This window comes from Chiloscyllium plagiosum, unplaced genomic scaffold (assembly GCF_037043375.1).
Source record: "Chiloscyllium plagiosum isolate Xiang-an unplaced genomic scaffold, Cpla_swu_hap1 HiC_scaffold_53X, whole genome shotgun sequence".
NCBI lineage: Eukaryota > Metazoa > Chordata > Chondrichthyes > Orectolobiformes > Hemiscylliidae > Chiloscyllium > Chiloscyllium plagiosum.
This window is the reverse complement of record NW_028270191.1, coordinates 12,171,545-12,191,481: the sequence shown is the minus strand read 5'-3', so window position 1 is coordinate 12,191,481 and position 19,937 is coordinate 12,171,545. Positions and strand designations below refer to the sequence as shown.

At 44.0% G+C, this 19,937-nt stretch overlaps 1 protein-coding gene across 6 annotated transcripts in view; it reads right to left on the bottom strand.

The window, feature by feature from the left end:
- The window catches only part of pou6f1 (POU class 6 homeobox 1), a 138,395-nt gene that overhangs the window by 60,681 nt on the left and 57,777 nt on the right, over positions 1 to 19,937 (bottom strand). For 5 of the 6 annotated variants that reach the window (XM_087985592.1, XM_087985593.1, XM_087985594.1 and 2 more), the window contains 5 exons: positions 18,980 to 19,187; positions 17,078 to 17,193; positions 11,880 to 12,099; positions 8,752 to 8,924; positions 4,938 to 5,051 (listed from right to left, as the gene is read on the bottom strand). In XM_087985592.1, coding sequence (XP_087841718.1) covers positions 4,938 to 5,051; positions 8,752 to 8,924; positions 11,880 to 12,099; positions 17,078 to 17,193; positions 18,980 to 19,187 — 831 coding nt within the window. The remainder of the gene's footprint in view (positions 1 to 4,937; positions 5,052 to 8,751; positions 8,925 to 11,879; positions 12,100 to 17,077; positions 17,194 to 18,979; positions 19,188 to 19,937) is intronic. The other variant, XM_043682034.2, reaches the window with a different exon arrangement.

Sequence of the window (19,937 nt, the reverse complement as noted above, 5' to 3'; positions counted from 1 at the left end):
TGAAGGAGTGTCGCTCCGAAAGCTAGTGCTTCCAATCAAACCTGTTGGACTATAACCTGGTGTTGTGTGATTTTTAACTGAAATCTGGGGCAAGAGTCACGGTGCATGGTAAGTTCATTTACATAGCTGTCTGGTGCTGAAAGCAATGTGTGTTTGTTAAGGCCACTCCTGTGTGATGATTTGGGTGGTTGGCACAAATTGCACTTAAATGAGCCTCCATTTCGAATCAGACAGTTTATTTAAAACATGAAGGCAAACATACTAACCTACATCAGGCTACAGAATGAGTGCAACCACATCAAAATAAGCCTATTACAATTAATACTACTGTGTTTAACCACTTAATTGACATTGCTGATCCAGCATTTTAACCATCATCGTGACTTTTAAATTGAGGTCAGGTATTCCTCCCTCCCCATTCTATAAGCAGGAAGATATTGGGAACAGAAATGAAGGGCTGGATGATGCTACAGTGTGCCATTACCAACATAGTAACTAGAACTGTGCACCATTTCTGCTTTCTCTCTTTTTGCTTTTTCAATTATAATTACAATTAAAATTTGAAGTGCCAGCAATCTCCATGGGAAATGCATTCAATTTAGCATTTGCGTTGAAGGACATTGTTTGAGATCACTCAGAATGGATCTTTAAAATCAGAACTGTACAGTAAAGAAGGAGGCCATTCGTTTCTTCGTGTCTGCACCAGCTCCTGAAAGAGCTGTTGTGCATGAAGCCAGAGCCCTGTAAAGACTGTGCTGGCCAACATCCTAAGATGAATAAACATTGGACACTACTGACACTGTCTGCTAGGCCCATCATTTTCCTACAATAAAGACCTCATCTTTTTATTTTTCTGTATTTTTGATTGTGGGCTAAAATGAGAAGAGGAATGTTTTAAAACCAAGCTCTGGGGAAGACGTTGCTGTACATCAAGAAACAGAGCAGAACGGTGGCTCAGTGGTTAGCACTGCTGCCTTACAGCATCAGGGTTACAGAGACACAGGGATAGGGTGAGGGGATCTGGGTGGGATGCTGTTTGGAGGATCAGTGTGAACTCAATGCGCTGAATGGCCTGCTTCCAGACTGCAGGAATTCTGTGAAACAGGTTACTGGAACTCATTGTATGTTATGTTTACATTGCTGTATTGCAAGCAAGGGAGGATGAGAGATATGGTGACATGGAATTGAGTTGGGTGAGATGCAGAGTGAGTTCTGTCCAGCAACAGGTAACTGATTGGTTTGTACAATTGTGACTGATTGTAGATATCGGACATCATTAGCCTGATGACAGCTTTCTCATTGGTTCCTGGGCAGATGAACAGGTGTTTACAACAGAGGGAGTGAAGTCTTTGGAATATGGATGGAAAAGATTCTCTCTATATCTCTGCAATAAAAGTTACTAAAACCTGAAGAAAGTCAGTTATTTTCTCCCATCAGTTGATCTGTTTATTTTCCTCCACCCATAACGCCAATTTTGTCTATGTAATTAGATTAGAATCCCTACAGTGTGGAAACAGGCCCTTTGGCTCAACACGTCCACACCGACCCTCCGAAGAGCAACCCATCCAGATCCATTTACCCCTGACTAATGTACCTAACACTATGGGCAATTTAGCACGGCCAATTCACCTAACCTGCACCTTTTTGGATTGTGGGAGGAAACTGGAGCACCCGGAGGAAACCCATGCAGACACGGGGAGAATGTGTAAACCCCACACAGACAGTCACCCAAGGTGGGAATTGAACCCGGGTCTCTGGCGCCGTGAGGCAGCAGTGCTTACCACTGAGCCACCGTGCATGGAGGCTTGTGTGTGGAGGTTTTAAAAGTGGACTGTAGAGTTATACGTTGATAATTCACAGTTTTGTCTACCTGTAGCTTCAACTTATTCATTTGTAAAAAAATGATAGTTCTTGTGAAGACCAGGAACCTGCTTAGTGTTTTGTGTCAGCCTGATTGTATTAGACAGGTAAATTGGGCTCTTTCAGTACTTTGATTAAACCATTAGCTTTTGCGACAACCCCAGGAATAGTGAGGCTCAAGAATCTGCATACTTTCACAAGTGGGTCGTAACATTACCTTGACAAACTGAGCTCACTCCCCCAGGCCCTTACTACTTCATTGTTCCAGTTCTGGTCCTGAGCCTCCATGCAAGCTGCTGTTCTCCTGCTCCTCTCTCTTGTGCCGTAGAGTGAAACACTAAAAACGGCTGACCTTGTAAAAATTTCACAAAACTGACAGCTCACCCATTTTGAACGGACTGTGAACCAGGTACTACAGGATTCGCATTCACCCTGACCTTATTAAAAATGACTTCATGGCAATGAATATTCATGACATGCAAATGTATTACAAGTAGGAACCTGCCACAGGCTGGTGGGACTGCTCGACACGAACACATCACTGAGTTTATCTCTGCGTCTCAACCCATCATCGGGAAATCAAAATTTCTCATCCTGTCAGATTAATTATCCCCAGGCACCAGCCTTTCCACCTTTGAAAGCTCCATTAACCACTCACCCACCCCAAAGATTATACATCCCACTGACTTTGTCTACTTCAGTATATCACACAAATACAAGTAAGTTGAACTTGGCTAGTAGTGATCTCCAACACTTTTGTGAAGCCAGAAAATTCACTCTAGGTTAAAAAAAAATTCTGGACTGTTGTTTGGAGTAGCCAGCAGTTGTTATTTTAAGGTCGCTCAATGTGTGGTCATATGGGTACACATGGTACACTCTCCATCGCAGTGTCTTAAAATTGCAATGGGGATTCTCACTACACCATTCGACTGCAATTCACATAATTAAGAGGCCTACTCCCTAAAATAAACAGTTTCGAGTGACTCAAGGAACTTCCTTTAAAAATTGTGGTGGCTCGAAGGTTGGTGTGAACAAAGAACCAAGTCTTTGTGGATGTTACTACTGCGCACATGCTAATTTAATCAGATGGCAAGTGACCCTAAATTACCTGTTCTTCTTACTGCAGAGGTTCAGGGCTGGCTTGACTTACTGCAAGAGCAAGCAGAAAGTACCCAACGCCTCACAACAGAACTGTTGAACAAAATAACTGCCTGCTCCCTCCAGGTTTGGGTGTCAGCATATTCCAGAGTAGCCACTCCTGCGAAAGCGTGCTGCTCACTGGTTGGCAACTGCTGGGTGATGCTGAATTTTTTCCATCTTATAGAATCATACAACACGGAAACAGATGCTTTGGTTCTACTCATCCAAGCCAACCAGATATTCTAAACTGATCTAGTCCCGTTTGCCAGGATTTCGTTCATATCCTTCTAAACCCTTCCTATTCATATATCCATCCAGATGTCTTTTAATTGTTGTAATTGCACCCGACTCCACCACTTCCTCTGGCAGCTCATTCCATACATGTACCACCTTCTGTGTGATAAAGTTGTCCCTTAGGTCCAAATCTTTCCCCTCTCACCTTAAAACTACGCCCTCTAGTTTTGAGCTCTCCTACCCTACCCTCTCCTACCTTGTCTATTCACCCAATTAATGCCCCTCATAATCTTATAAACCTCTATAAGTTCACCTCTCAGCCTCCAGGGAAAGCAGCCCCAGCCTATTGAGCCTCCCCCTATAGCTCAAACCCTCCAATCCCAGCAACATCCTTGTAAATCTTTTTGGAACCCTTCCAAGTTTAATAACATCTTTCTTATTCAAAGTTTGTGAGAAGATTTGTAGCTCGGGTGCTCGTTGTTGTGGTTCTGTTCGCCGAGCTGGAAATTTTTGTGGCAAACGTTTTGTCCCCTGTCTAGGTGACATCCTCAGTGCTTGGGAGCCTCCTGTGAAGCGCTTCTGTGGTGTTTCCTCCGGCATTTATAGTGGCCTGTCCCTATCTTTCTTATAGCAGGGAGACCAGAATTTAATGCAATATTCCAAAGGTGGCCTAACCAATGTCCTGTACTGCCGTAATATGACCTCACAACTCCTATATTCAATATACTGACCAATAAAGGCAAGCAAGCCAAACTATGTTTCAAGATTTCCCATTTGGTACCTTTTGTGCCTAGTTCCTATGGGCCAGATCCCTTCTTAGCTCACAAAATGTTATATTTTCCCAGTCCATTATCTTGTTTTTGACTCCTCCATCACCTTTAGCAATCCGGTTAGCAAGAGATTCTCTACACCACAGAATGTGTGACTGTTCAGTCAGACTGTTTGGAGCAAACGCATTCAACAGCTAAAGATCACAAACAAACAGAAATTGCTGGAGAAACGTAGCAGGTCTGGCAGTATCTGTGGAGAGAAATCAGATTTAACACTTTGGGTCCAGTGACCCTTTTTCAGAACAGTCAACAGATGAGAATTTTTTTTGTAACAAGACATGTGATAATGTGGGAAGATGGGCAAGCAAAGCATTTTCCATAGATACAGCAATCAATAATCTGGGAAAATCTGTCAACTCGGGGACCCAGCTTCACAGTGAGGCACAGTTACTGGTGTAAAAGTCAAAGTTTTTGCAGATAAGGAGAGAGAATGGCAGATGTGCAGACAATCTAAACTATTCTCAGAAAATAAAACCAGTGATAAACACCTGCCTCACCATTATGCACAAAAAGCAAATACTTGTGATTCATCTGGCCTGAGTGACATTCTCTCCATCCCACTGTTTAACATATAGATCTGGTGACAGGCCAAGTCTGAAACCTAAGCTATTGACTGTGCATATGTTATACGTATATACAAAAAGCAGGTAATCATTTGTTTTTGCCTTCATGCTTTTACGTGGCCTTGCTGCCTTAACAGGTTGTGCAGTTTCCTGAATGCAGGTAACTATTACTGCTGGTAACATGTTTTGGAATTTGAAGGGAAAGATGGTCAGAATGTTAAGCTGTTCCGTACAACTTTCCAGCGCAACAAACATATTTTTATTACTGTGCAAACAAATCAGATAAATGTCCGGCCTGGTGCAGACTTACCTGTCCTTGTGCATTAGTTATGATCTGACTTGTAATTCCTTGGAAGCTGGGCACTGCATTTGCAATAATTGGAGTAGCAGTCAAAGAGCTCACAAGTGAAGGTTGACTACTAAGCTATCAAGGGAAGGAAAAGGAAATCGTCCAAATATGCAAAACACAGCTATATCAACAGAAAAATCAAAATGCACAGGCTAAGTAGAACATTTCAAACTCTTAACTTATCCTTTCCTTTTTCAGATGCTGATGGACCTTGCTGTGCATCCCCAGTGTTTAGAATCACAAGAAGGTATAAAGGAGATCGTGAAACAAGCCTCTGTATCTACTCTTTCCACTAGGGACCTCAGTTAGCTGCAATCCGTAAGACAGATCTCAGTACAGTAATATACTTAGCACAAGGTGAGAGTAAACTGGCATCTTGTGCTATGTGAAATGAACTGTCAGAGAACATGAGGTTTAATTAGATTAGATTAGATTACTTACAGTGTGGAAACAGGCCCTTCGGCCCAACAAGTCCACACCGACCCGCCGAAGCGCAACCCACCCATACCCCTACATTTACCCCTTTAACCTAACACTACGGGCAATTTAGTATGGCCAATTCACCTAACCTGCACATCTTTGGACTGTGGGAGGAAACCGGAGCACCCGGAGGAAACCCACGCAGACACGGGGAGAATGTGCAAACTCCACACAGTCAGTCGCCTGAGACGGGAATTGAACCCGGGTCTCTGGCGCTGTGAGGCAGCAGTGCTAACCACTGTGCCACCCACAAATTAGAAGATATCTGTTTAAAGTATTTAACTCTGTACTTTTCATTGTAATAAGGATCCTGTGCAGGTCAGAAAGAAAACTTGATGATTTCTTCATGCATCTGCTAGCTGCTCTGCTACAGGATGGTTAATGTTCTACCATTTCCAGCCACCCCCTCATTCCTGATGAAGAGCTTATGCTCGAAATGTCGACTCTCCTGTTCCTCGGATGCTGCCTGACCGGCTGTGCTTTTCCAGCACTACACTTTTCAACATCAGCCTCAATGTGTAAATACTAGAGGATGGCATGGTGGCTTGGTGGTTAGCACTGCTGCCTCACACGCCAGAGATCCGTTGAATTCCAGCCTCAGGCAATTCTCTGTGTGGAGTTTGCACATTCTCCCCGTGTCTGCATGGGTTTCGTCCGGGTGCTCCGGTTTCCTCCCACAGTCCAAAGATGTGCGGATTAGGTAGACTGGCCATGCTAAATTGCCCAGCGTGTTCAGGATGGTGAAGACTAGGTGGGTTAGTTACGGGAAATGCAGTGTTACAGGAATAAGGTGGGTCTGGGTGGAATGCTCTGGGTGGAGAGTTGGTGTACACTTGATTGGCCAAATAGCCTGAATCCACACTGTAGGGATTCTATGATCAAGGGCTCATCTGCAAAGGCTGCTGCTCCAGCATCACAGGCTGTAAGTTTACAGAGTCCTCCACTGTCAATTCTGAGTGATCACATATGATTCTCAATGAGGTTGGCCACTCTCTCTCAATGGAGAAGCTCATATACTCAAAGCCCTGAGGCAGAATGGAGCACATTGTGATGAGCAGGCATCCCAATTCTCAAGGTTGGGGGCTACGTAGAACAGTTGATCTTCCGTAATTACACCAGCACCACTCCCCACCTCTTCCTCCGCTACATTGATGACTGCATTGGCGCCACCTCGTGCTCCCACAAGGAGGTTGAGCAATTCATTAACTTCACCAACACATTCCACCCTGACCTTAAATTTACCTGGACCATCTCTGACACCTCCCTCCCCTTCCTGGACCTCTCCATCTCCATTAATGATGACCGACTTGACACTGACATTTTTTACAAACCCACCGACTCCCACAGCTACCTGGATTACACCTCTTCCCACCCTACGTCTTGCAAAAATGCCATCCCGTATTCCCAATTCCTCCGCCTCCGCCGTATCTGCTCCCAGGAGGACCAGTTCCACCACAGAACACACCAGATGGCCTCCTTTAGAGACCGCAATTTCCCTTCCCACGTGGTTAAAGATGCCCTCCAATGCATCTCATCCACATCCCGCACTTCCGCCCTCAGACCCAAGCCCTCCAATTGTAACAAGGACAGAACGCCCCTGGTGCTCACCTTCCACCCTACCAACCTTCGCATAAACCAAATCATCCGCCGACATTTCCGCCACCTCCAAAAAGACCCCACCACCAGGGATATATTTCCCTCCCCACCCCTTTCCACCTTCCGCAAAGACCGTTCCATCTGTGACTACCTGGTCAGGTCCACGCCCCCCTACAACCCACCCTCCCACCCTGGCACCTTCCCCTGCCACCGCAGGAACTGTAAAACCTGTGCCCACACCTCCTCCCTCACCTCTATCCAAGGCCCTAAAGGAGCCTTCCACATCCACTAATATCATTTATTGTATTCGTTGCTCCCGATGCGGTCTCCTCTACATTGGGGAGACTGGGCGCCTCCTAGCAGAGCGCTTTAGGGAACATCTCCGGGACACCCGCACCAATCAACCACACCGCCCCGTGGCCCAACATTTCAACTCCCCCTCCCACTCTGCCGAGGACATGGAGGTCCTGGGTCTCCTTCACCGCCGCTCCCTCACCACCAGACGCCTGGAGGAAGAACGCCTCATCTTCTGCCTCGGAACACTTCAACCCCAGGGCATCAATGTGGACTTCAACAGTTTCCTCATTTCCCCTTCCCCCACCTCACCCTAGTTCCAAACTTCCAGCTCAGCACTGTCCCCATGACTTGTCCGGACTTATCCTACCTGCCTATCTCCTTTTCCACCTATCCACTCCACCCTCTCCTCCCTGACCTATCACCTTCATCCCCTCCCCCACTCACCTATTGTACTCTATGCTACTTTCTCCCCACCCCCTCCCTCCCCTAGCTTATCTCTCCACGCTTCAGGCTCTCTGCCTTTATTCCTGATGAAGGGCTTTTGCCCGAAACGTCGATTTTGCTGCTCCTTGGATGCTGCCTGAACTGCTGTGCTCTTCCAGCACCACGAATCCAGAATCCCAATTCTCATCATAACTCATGCATATTGCTGACACAGCCCTGCACCACGACCTGGAAATGAAATCCTGCGCCGCCAGTGCCCCATGTGTTTTGTATGCAAACTGTAAGGACATTGTTATTTTTCAACTTTTCAGATGATTAACTTATTGCCCCTTGCCTTTTATTTTCTCTGCTAAGAATTTGAGCTAGTTACGCCAGTCCAGTTGTAAATAGGGACTAATATAAATAGCTCCCTCCTGGTCAGCTAATAACAAAATCACTTTGAAAACACTGCTTTAATGGCAATATGCTGTCTCCTCCATATATTTCTCTTATGATTCTAAACACTATGGCTGGTCCTTTTGTTCTACTCAGTTTCAGAACAGCATTTTAGCAAAGTAATTAAGTTCTCTGCTATAATTACACAGGAAGCACTGACAAATGTTAAAACATGGAAATTGATTTGGAGATATGTTACTGCCACCCACAATACTAAAGATACTGGAACTTAAGCCAAAGCCTCAGTCACAAAACAGTCAAAGTATGATTTTGCATCACAGGGAATCATTATACATTTTTTCTGTAAGTATAAATTAAAGCCAAGAATATATAAATGAAACACTTTAAAAATTATTAACATGCAAATGTGGACAACGGATTAAAAACAAAACTCCTAACTTCCTAGAATTCATTAATGAGACAATGATCACCACAATATATCGTAGTGAAAAAGAAGATCTTATGGTTCTATTACTACTGATCCCTCTATTGTATCTAACAATCTAACAGTGGAGTAACTCACTATTGTCGGGTTTAAAGTCAGGCCTTGAGCTTGGTGAACGGAGGTGACCTGGGTTTGAGGTTCCAGCTGTTTCAGAGGGACAGCGGATGTAGGCAGGGACTGTAGAGTGGCCTGAGGTTGTAAGACCTGTTGAAGCTGTGTCGGCTGGAGAGCAGGGTTCAACATTGAAGCAGCTACAAGAGAATTTGGTGGGGGGGGGGGGGGGGAAGAAAAAAAAATCCATTGTTCAGAACCAAGCATAAACTTTTAAAATCCAGACATTTTCCGTTACAGATAACAACAGAGAAGCTTCTCACCCTTGGATTCACCACATAGTCAGTCACATTGCCTACTGGTCCCTTAATTGCGCATGTTGTATTACCTACTTCATTTATTGTGGCTATATTCCAAAGATAGAATGGTGGAAAGGCTCACCATTCAAAATGACTCTGCCATGTGAGCTAAACTGTTAATATAATTATAATAGAAATTCAGAAGACTCTTGTGGTGTAATGGTAGTGCCTGTACCTCTGAGCTAGGAGGCCCAGTTTCAAGTCCCACCTGATCCAGAGGTGTGTCATAACATCACTGAACAGGTTGATGAGAAAAGTGAAACACATAAAGGGACAATAGGGGCTCTTGTGGTGCAATGGTAGTTTCCCTGCCCCTAAACTAGGAGGCCTGGGTTCAAGGAGAAAGTGAGGACTGCAGATGCTGGAGATCAGAGCTGAAAATGTGTTGCTGGAAAAGCGCAGCAGGTCAGGCAGCATCCAAGGAGCAGGAGAATCGACGTTTCGGGCATGAGCCCTTCTTCAGGAATGCGAGGAAGAGAGCTTCTTCAAGGAAGGCATCTTTGCAAGAGGATTCGCAGTAGGTTAAAATCTTCGAGGAGAAAGTGAGGACTGCAAATGTTGGAGATCAGAGCTGAAAATGTGTTGCTGGAAAAGCGCAGCAGGTCAGGTAGCATCTAAGGAGCAGAAGAATCGACGTTTCGGGCATGAGCCCTTCTTCAGGAATGCTCGCATTCCTGAAGAAGGGCTCATGCCCGAAACGTCGATTCTCCTGCTCCTTGGATGCTGCCTGACCTACTGCGCTTTTCCAGCAATACATTTTCAGGCCTGGGTTCAAGCTCCATCAACTCCAGAGGTGTATTATAACTTCTCTGAATTGGTTGATTTAAACAAAGAAAATCCGCGAAGGAAAATTTTATGGTATAGTTTGTCTGATAGTCCTTTCTGTACAGGTGTCTGGATAGAACCCAGCCCAAGAGGAAAATCTTTCCTCATCATTCAGATTAAATAAGAAATTAAAGGGACACTGTGGCACAGTGACAGTGTCCCCAGTCTCTGGGTCAGAAAGTCCAGGGTCAAGTCCCACCGACCCCAGAGATTTGTAACAATATATGAAGTCCAGGCTGATTCAAAAATGTGAAGGGGAACATAGTGTGCAAGAGCTGCTGGTGTGATCTTGTCAACAAACTCTGCGTTTAAAAATGTCTATGTTTCTGAGTTTTTATTTGGACAGCCTGATTGGAATCTAACAACACAGATTGTTCCATTGAGTTTTAAAAGATCTCAAGATGCTCATTCCTAGTAGAAATGTTCACCACAAATGTGAAGAAAAGGCCAAAGTCAAAAATCACACGACACTGGGTTATAGTCCAACAGGTTTATTTGAAACCACAAGCTTTCGGAGCCTCACTCTTCCTTCAGGTGTTAGTGAGAGTAGATACATCAGACACAGATTTTATAAGTAAAAGATCAAAGGGTCATACAATTGTTGCAAATGTATTGAACAAACCTAAATGGCTTTTAAATCTTTAATCAATTAGAATGGAGATACAGGTTTGGATCAATCAAAATGCAAGTCCCAGAATTTCTTCCAAGTCACTGCCCAGAGATACCTTACGGTTTTATCAGTATAAAAGAGGTGAAGCCTTGTCTTTGTCTTCACCTAGAGTCAGACTGGTTTTATTTCCAAAGTAGGAATTTATAAAATGCCAAATTGACTGACTGTCTATACACTTTGTGCTTTTTGAACAAAATAGAATGTATCTGCAAATATAAATTCACCCCATAGATATGTGTGCATGCGCGTGCGTGAGAGAGAGAGAGAAAATGTGTCTGTGTGCTTGAGAGAGAGTGTCTGTGAGTGTGAGGGTGTATATGTGTGTGAGAGAGTGTGAGTGTATGCATGTGAGTGTACAAGAGAGTGTGTGTTTGACAGCGAGTGTGCACGAGTGTGAGGGAGAATATGCCTGTGAGAGTGTGTGTCTTTGTGTGAGACAGCGTGTGTGCGTGTGTGAGAGTGCATAGTGTGGTGGGGTCACTTGTGTGACCTGGAATGACTTTAAAATTATCACGTGAACAAGGATTGAGCAGGCTTGATGAGTTAAAAAGGCCTTTTTTCACTCCGGACTTAGTGCCGAGATCCTCATTTGCTGTGCGCTTGGGGAATCACATTCCCCAAAGATTCGGAGAAGTGGGAAGAAAGTAGGAGAGACCTGGAACATCAGGTCTCTGAACTCAATGCACTACCCATGGAATTTCTGGAAACCTCCCTAATGGTTTGTAATAGACACATGTCTCGCAAACGTAACTAAGGCAGGAGGAGCATTCTCAGCTCCTGCACTTGATGAAAATTGGTGCCATTATCTTGACGTCCCATGGACCAGAGGACCTGCAGGGTCTAAGGATTATGTACACAACAAGCAAATGTTTAGCAGCCAACACTCTGAGTGAGGTGGAGCACTCGTGACCTTGTAGTTGTGGATCTGCAGTAGTAGCTGGGAGGATCAGATAGTGGGAATTCCAAATCGAAGTGAGGTGGAGATTTCCAGTCCAATGGTTAGACACACAGCCCAGTCATTTGAGAGGCTTGGATATCGAATATCCCCTAGTTGTGCAAATTGCTCAGGGGACCACAGAGATGGGCAGCTGCTTTCTCTCATCAGTTGCAAGGCACTCGTAGATGAAAATCTCCCCTTATTTTCCACAACTACAGATATAATTTTAATCACAAAACATGTACATTTTTGGGTGTAATTGACATAGCACTTGACATATGCAATAATGTATGCCAAAATAAATGCACTTATTTTATAAAAGAACTCATTCAGCAAAACAGTATTGTGTCCATGCATGGCTTACCCTGCAAGTTTGCCAGAGGGAGCTTGAGGATGCCTCCTGCCCCAGTGGCAGAGGTAAGGCTTGGGAGAGAAGCAAGGGATGCTGTAGGAATAGTCAACACGAGTCCCTGCTGGGCAGTAACTTGACCAGCCATGTTGAGCGGGATGAGAAGAGGTTGGTTCAATGGGACACTACCTGTTGAAGCCATGACCACGGTCGCCAGGTTTTCCGAAGGCAAGATCTGCAGAAAGAAATGTATCTCAAGGACTAGGAGTTCACATGTGCCTGCATAAAGCCCCACACCAAAAGCTTGGTAAACTAAATTAGAGCACATGACATTTAGGGGAATATGTTGGTGTATTTTGAGAACTGATGGACAGAAAACAGACAGTATTTATTCCCAATGTGCTCTATCAATTGGGATGTAAACTGCGGTATTTATACTAATTAAATATCATTTATTTACATATAGTCTTCTGGTTTTTTGACTTAGCAACCTGTGGGTTTTCTATGCATCTGAACTTAATCATTGATTTATAAGCATTTCTGTCACCATGGTGATTTCTTTTAAAACAGGGGCCTGGCTTGAGAGTGAATGGGTTTGTGTGGATTTTTTGTTTATTTCAGAATGTCTTGCAACCCTGCAAGGTAAATAATGGAGCCTCGAGATTTGTTAAAGACATCTGGAATGTTTTTTAAGCAGAAGGGAAACACAATAACCTCGAGAGGGAGGCTTTTGATTTTAGTTTTACTTTGAGGTTAGAGCAGCCCTGGGATAGGCTGGCAGTGTAGACCAGTGCTCCTGAGAAAGGAAGGATAGTTCGTGAACTAGGTACCTTTAGTGTGAAACGGTCAGTGTTAATCCCAGAAGAGAAGTGCTGGGAAAAAATTTTGAAGAGGTTACTAAAAGCAAATACATTTAAGCAAGTGCAAAATAGTTCCCAGAAGAATCTATCTACAGTTCAAGTCCAATAGTTGAAGTCACAAGTGACTTAAACCGATGGAGGTATTAGATACAGGAACTCTAGGGTTAGCGTAGAACAAGTGGTGTTTTGGGTATGATACAAAAGCTGTTTTGTTTCTCTTCAATTTATGAAGGAGTGTTTTGGGTTAACAGGTTCACACTTTTCCTGTGTCATAGAGATGTAAAGCACGGAAACAGACCCTTCGGTCCAACCCGTCCATGCCGACCAGGTATCCCAACCTAATCTAGTCCCACCTGCCAGCACTTGGCCCATATCCCTCAAAACCCTTCCTATTCATATACCCATCCAGATGCCTCTTAAACATTGCAATTGTACCAGCCTCCACCACTTCCTCTGGCACCTCATTCCATACACGTACCACCCTCTGTGTGAAAAAGTTGCCCTTAGGTCTCTTTTATATCTTTCCTCTCTCACCCTAAACCTATGCCCTCTAGTTCTGGACTCCCCGACCCCAGGGAAAAGACCTTGTCTATTGACCCTATCCATGCCCCTCAATTTTTATAAACCTCTATAAGGTTACCCCTCAGCCTCCGACGCTCCAAGGAAAACAGCCCCAGCCTATTCAACCTCTCCCTATAGCTCAAACCCTCCAAACCTGGCAACATCCTTGTAAATCTTTTCTGAACCCTTTCAAGTTTCACAACATCCTTCCGATAAGAAGGAGACCAGAATTGCACACAATATTCCAACAGTGGCCAAACCAATGTCCTGGACAACCACAACATGACCTCCCAACTCCTGTACTCAATACTCTGACCAATAAAAGAAAGCATACCAAATGCCTTCTTCACTATCCTATCTACCTGCGACTCCATTTTCAAGGAGCTATGAAACTGCACTCCAAGGTCTCTTTGATCAGCAACACTCCCTAGGACCTTACCATTAAATGTATAAGTCCTGCTAAGATTTGCTTTCCCAAAATGCAGCACCTCGCATTTATCTGAATTAAACTCCATCTGCCACTCCTCAGCCCATTGGCTCATCTGATCAAGATCCCGTTGTAATCTGAGGTAACCTTCTTCACTGTCCACTACACCTCCAATTTTGGTGTCATCTGCAAACTTACTAATTGTACCTCTTACGCTTGCATCCAAATCATTTACATAAATGATGAAAAGTAGAGGACCCAGCACTGATCCTTGTGGCACTCCACTAGTCACAGGCCTCCAGTCTGAAAAACTACCCTCCACCACCACCCTCTGTCTACTACCTTTGAGCCAGTTCTGTATCCAAATGGCTAGTTCTCCCTGTATCTAACCTTGCTAACCAGTCTCCTATGGTTGTCGAACACCTTACTGAAGTCCACATAGATCACGTCTACTGCTCTGCCCTCATCAATCCTCTTTGTTACTTCTTCAAAAAACTAAATCAAGTTTGTGAGACATGATGTCCCACACACAAAGTCATGTTGACTATTCCTAATCAGTCCTTGCCTTTCCAAATACATGTACACCCTGTCCCTCAGGATTCCCTCCAACAACTTGCCCACCACCAACATCAGGCTCACTGGTCTGTAGTTCCCTGGCTTGTCCTTACCACCTTTCTTAAACGGTGGCACTACGTTAGCCGACCTCCAGTCTTCCGGCATCTCACCTGTGACTATCGATGATACAAATATCTCAGCAAGAGGCCCAGCAATCACTTCCCTAGCTTCCCACAGAGGTCTAGGGTATACCTGATCAGATCTTGGGGATTTATCCACTTGTATGCTTTTCAAGCACTTTCTCCTCTGTAATATGGACGTTTTTCAAGGTGTCACTAACTATTTTCCTACATTCCATATCTTCCATGTCCTTTTCCACATAAATACTGATGCAAAATACTCGTTCAGTAATTCCCCCATCTCCTGCTGCTCCACACAAAGGCCGCCTTGCTGATCTTTGAGGGGCCCTATTCTCTCCCTAGTTACCCTTTTGTCCTCATAGTATTTGTAGAAACACCTTTGGATTCTCCTTAACTCTATTTGCCAAAGCTATCTCATGTCCCCTTTTTGCCCTCCTGATTTCCCTCTTAAGTATACTTTTATACTCTTCTAAGAAATCACTCGATCTATTCTGTATGTACCCTGACATATGCTTCCTTCTTTTTCTTAACCAAACCCTCAATTTCTTTAGTCATCCAGCATTCCCTATACCTACCAGCCTTTCCTTTCACCCTGACAGGAATATACTTTCTCTGGATTCTTGTTCTCTCATTTCTGAAGGCTTCCCATTTTCCAGCCGTCCCTTTACCTGCGAACATCTGCACCCAATCAGCTTTTGAAAGTTCTTGCCTAATACCATTAAAATTGGCCTTTCTCCAATTTAGAACTTCAACTTTTAGATCTGGTCTATCCTTTTCCATCACTATTTTAAATCTAATAGAATTATGGTCGCTGGCCCCAAAGTGCTCCCCTACTAACACCTCAGTCACCTGCCCTGCCTTATTTCCCAAGAGTAGGTCAAGTTTTGCACTTTCTCTAGAAGGTACATCCACATATTGAATCAGAAAATGTTCTTGTAAACTCTTAACAAATTCCTCTCCATCTAAACCTTTAACACTATGGCAGTCCCAGTCTATGTTTGGAAAGTTAAAATCCCCTACCATAACCCACCTTAGTATTCTTCCAGATAGCTGAGATCTCCTTACAAGTTTGTTTCTCAATTTCCCCCCGACTATCAGGGGGTCTATAATACAATCCCAATAAGGTGATCATCCCTTTCTTATTTCTCAGTTCCACCCAAATAACTTCCCTGGATGTATTTCTGGGAACATTCTCCCTCAGTACAGCTGTGGAGCTATCCCTTATCAAAAATGCCACTCCCCCTCCTCTCTTGCCTCCCTTTCTATCCTTCCTGTAGTATTTGTATCCTGGAACATTAAGCTGCCAGTCCTGTCCATCCCTGAGCCATGTTTCTGTAATTGCTATGATATCCCAGTCCCATGTTCCTAACCATGCCCTGAGTCCATCTGCCTTCCCTGTTAGGCCCCTTGCATTGAAATAAATGCAGTTTATCAGTCCTACCTTGTTCTCTGCTTTGCCCCTGCCTGCCCTGACTGTTTGACTCCGCTTCTGTTCTCAACTGTACCAGTCTCAGATTGAAATATTTCCTCACTATCTCCCTGGGTCCCACCCCACCCACACCATACCAGTTTAAATCCTCCCAAGCAGTTCTAGCAAATCTCCCTGCCAGTATATTAGTCCCCTTCCAATTTAGGTGCAATCCGTCCTTCTTGTACAGGTCACTTCTACCCTAAAAGAGGTTCCAATGATCCAAAAATGTGAATCCTTCTCCCATAAACCAGCTCCTCAGCCATGCATTCATCTGCTCTGTCCTCCTATTCCTGCCCTCACTAGCTCGTAGCACCGGGAGTAATCCAGATATTACTACTCTCAAGGACCTCCTTTTTAAAGTCCTGCCTAAATTTCTATTTTCTCCCTTCAGAATCTCATCCTTTTTCCTTCCTCTGTCATTGGTTCCAATGTGGACAATGACCTCCTGTTGGGCCCTCTCCCCCTTGAGAACATTCTGCACCCTCTCTGAGACATCCTTGATCCTGGCACCAGGAAAGCAACACACCATTCTGATTTTTCGCTGCTGGCCACAGAAACGTCTGTCTGTGCCTCGGACTAGAGAGTTCCCTAACACAATCGATCTCTTAAAACCCGACGTACCCCTGCTTAAAAATGTTCGAATTTGTACAATAAGTAGATAGTTTGGTTATGAGTGGAAGAATGATTAGAAACCTTATAGTGTGGAAACAGGCCATTTGACCCAACAAGCCCACACTAACCCTCCGATGACCAACCCATCCAGGCCATTTCCCTCACCTATATTTACCCCTGACTAATGCACTTAACACTATGGGCAATTTAGCATGGCCAATTCACCTGACCTACACATCTTTGGATTGTGGGAGGAAACCAGGGCACCTGGAGGAAACCCACACAGACACGGGGTGACTGTGCAAACCTCACACAGTCGCCAGAGGCTGGAATTGAACCCAGGTCTCTGGCACTGTGAGGCAGCAGTGCTAACCACTGAGCCACCATGCTGCCCAATGAGCAACAAGTGTTGGCCTTGCCAGCGATGCTCACTGTCCATGAAAAGAATATGTAATAGATGATACAAACAATCATCATGTCGTTTTCAAATGCAAGCCTGAATCAAATGGGAGAAATCCAGTGAGAATCATATATTACAGAGTATAAAATCTATACAAATAATAGCAACTTTCTACTGACTGAGTTACCTGAGAGACTGTGGGTGCTGAGATCGGCAAAGCCTGCTGTGGTTGAAGATGGAGCTGTTCTGCTTGCCCTTCAGTCACTGGCGTTGGATCAGATGGTGGTGTTGTCTCCACGTGTTCTGAAATGTATAGATGAACGAGGAAATTAACATGGCTTTAAAAATGGATTACTTATGGGTAGAGTATGTCATCGAATGTAATTTTGATTCCCCAATTGGAACGTTGTGCTACTTTTGTAACTCTTCTGCTTTCCATACTAAACCTTGGCATTCCCATGCATCACACAGAGATCTGTGATCTAGAAAAAAATGTAATAATAGAACAGCTGGAAATGATAAATCAGTTTTATATCATTAGCAGGGAAAACCTTTGAAGTCAAACCTTTGAGAGAATATGATTTGTTTGGAGATAGTACCCATGAATTCAGAAAGGGGATAACAATGCTGATGCCTTATTTTTGAAGACATTATTGACTAGATGTACAGTAATGAAGCAACTTTAAATACTTTGTACAGGCTCCTCCTGCCTGCTTGCACGCTCACTGAAGGGGTTCCTTGATTTCTATAAAGTAGATCAATTTTGCAGGGTCTCAGGATCCAATTGATTGAGCCACATTCCCTCCTGAGGCCATGGGATGGGTGGCCTTGGTTTGAACATGGACAAAAGAGCTGAATTCCAGAGATGAAGCGACAGTGACAGCCCTTGTCATCAAGGTGGCATTTGACAGAGTGCTGAGAACATGGAATTTGCTATGACTGGGGAGTGCTTGAAGTGAAAACACATACCAGGTTTCTGTACTTAACAAGAACTACTATTTATTATAAATAATTATTTTGTAACCACAGTAAAACCCTGACGACATGTAACCCTACTAGTTAAAACTCTAAGCCCTTTCTAAACACACCCCTCCAAAATACACATCCATATACAAAACTGTTGCTATGGATGGAGGAAAACAAAATACCGGGGAAACACAGTCTAATGGCACCATTCCTCAAGGTTCGATGGAGGGATTCCATTTGTTTCCTAAGTCATTCAGTTCTTCAAACATTTCCTCTGGGCTCTTTCACTTCTTCATTGGAGGCACAGAATGTTTCGTTCACAAATGAAGAAGTCTGACTTATTGGTTAAAAACAACAGCAACTGGTGGGAGAAAGAGAGAGAGGGGGAGGGGGGGAGAGAGGGGGGGAGAGAGAGGGGGAGAGAGAGGGGGAGAGAGAGGGGGAGAGAGAGGGGGAGAGAGAGGGGGAGAGAGAGGGGGAGAGAGAGGGGGAGAGAGAGGGGGAGAGAGAGGGGGAGAGAGAGGGGGAGAGAGAGAGAGAGAGAGACAGACAGACAGACAGACAGAGAGAGAGAGAGAGAGAGAGTGAGAAAAAGAGAAAGAAAGAAAGAGAAAGAGAAAGAAAGAAAGAAAAAGAGAAAGAAAGAAAAAGAGAGAGAGAGAAATAAATAAATAAATAAAGAGAGAGAAAAAGAGAGAGAAAGAAAGAGAGAAAGAAAGAAAGAAAGAGAGAGAGTGCGAGAAAAAGAAACAAAGAAAGAGAAAGTGAGAGAGAGAGAAAGAGAGAGAGAAAAAGAAAAAGAGAGAGAGAAAGAGAGAAAGAGCGAGAGAACGAGAGAAAGAACGAGAGAACAAGAGAGAAAGAAAAGAGAGAGAAAAAGAGCTGTCTATTGACACTTTCCCCCACTTCTTGATGCTGCTGTGTTCTCAACAAATGGAACAGAAATGTTACTGGGATTCTAATGCAGCTCACAAATGTACACATAACACAAGCAGAAGTAAGCCATTCAGCCCCTCCAGCCTACACTGCTATACAACCAGATCATGGGCTAATCTTCTACTTCACTCACCTTCCCACGTCGTCCTGCAGATCAAAGAGTTTTTAACAAAAAGACTCTGCTCACCAGTCGACCCACAGTGGTGGTTCTTCTCCATAGAAGTTCTGGGAACCCTCGATGCCTCAGTGGAAACGTTGTGTTCGTTGTTTTCCTCACCCACTACTGCTGCAGGGAGAACAATTCCTCGAGGCTCCACATCACCCGCTGCTTTAGATGAGACCTCTGCTTTCCTTAATGAAACTTTGATGATTTCTTGCCCAGTCATCACAGTGGCCTGCAAGCAGATGAAGAATCAAACAGTAAAGCTGCATCTTGATCCTCAGTTACTGTTCCTTGTCTCGTGGTTCCATTTTATTTTCAAAGGCCAGTATGGCTTTTGAGATACTGAAGGATAAATGCGGATTCTCCGTGGAACCGAAATACGGGTTTTTCTTCAAACTTAAAGACATGACACACACTGAACATTTTGTCTGTGATATACCTATTTAAAAAAAGCAAGCGGTATCAATTTCAAATGTTAAACATGTAAACTATGATTTAATTGGCAGTATTGTTTTTAAACATAACACAGTGTGAGTACAAAGATTTGGATGAATCTAGGTTTGATCTCTGGTTTCTATACTGTTAGCCCTAATTTGCCAGGAACAGGTAAAGGGAGAGAGTGAGGTAGAAAACAGGAAACTCTTGGTCTGTCAGCTTGATTTCTGTCGTGGAGGTATTAGAACTAATCATTAAGGAGATTATGGCTGGTCACTTCAAAGAATTGAAGGCAGTAGGGAACAGTCAACATGGTTTGTGAAAGGCAATCTATGTTTAACCAATTTTAGATTCTGAGAGACAGGACCTACAGGCAATTGGACAGACAAGGGCTCATTTGGGATAGTCAGCATGGCTTTGTGTGTGAGAAATCATGTCTCATGAATTTGAGTTTTTTGAAGAGGTGACCAAGAAAATAGATGAGGACAATGCGGTAGGTGTTTCTACAGAACTTTAGCTAGGCTTTTGACAAGGTACCGCATGGTAG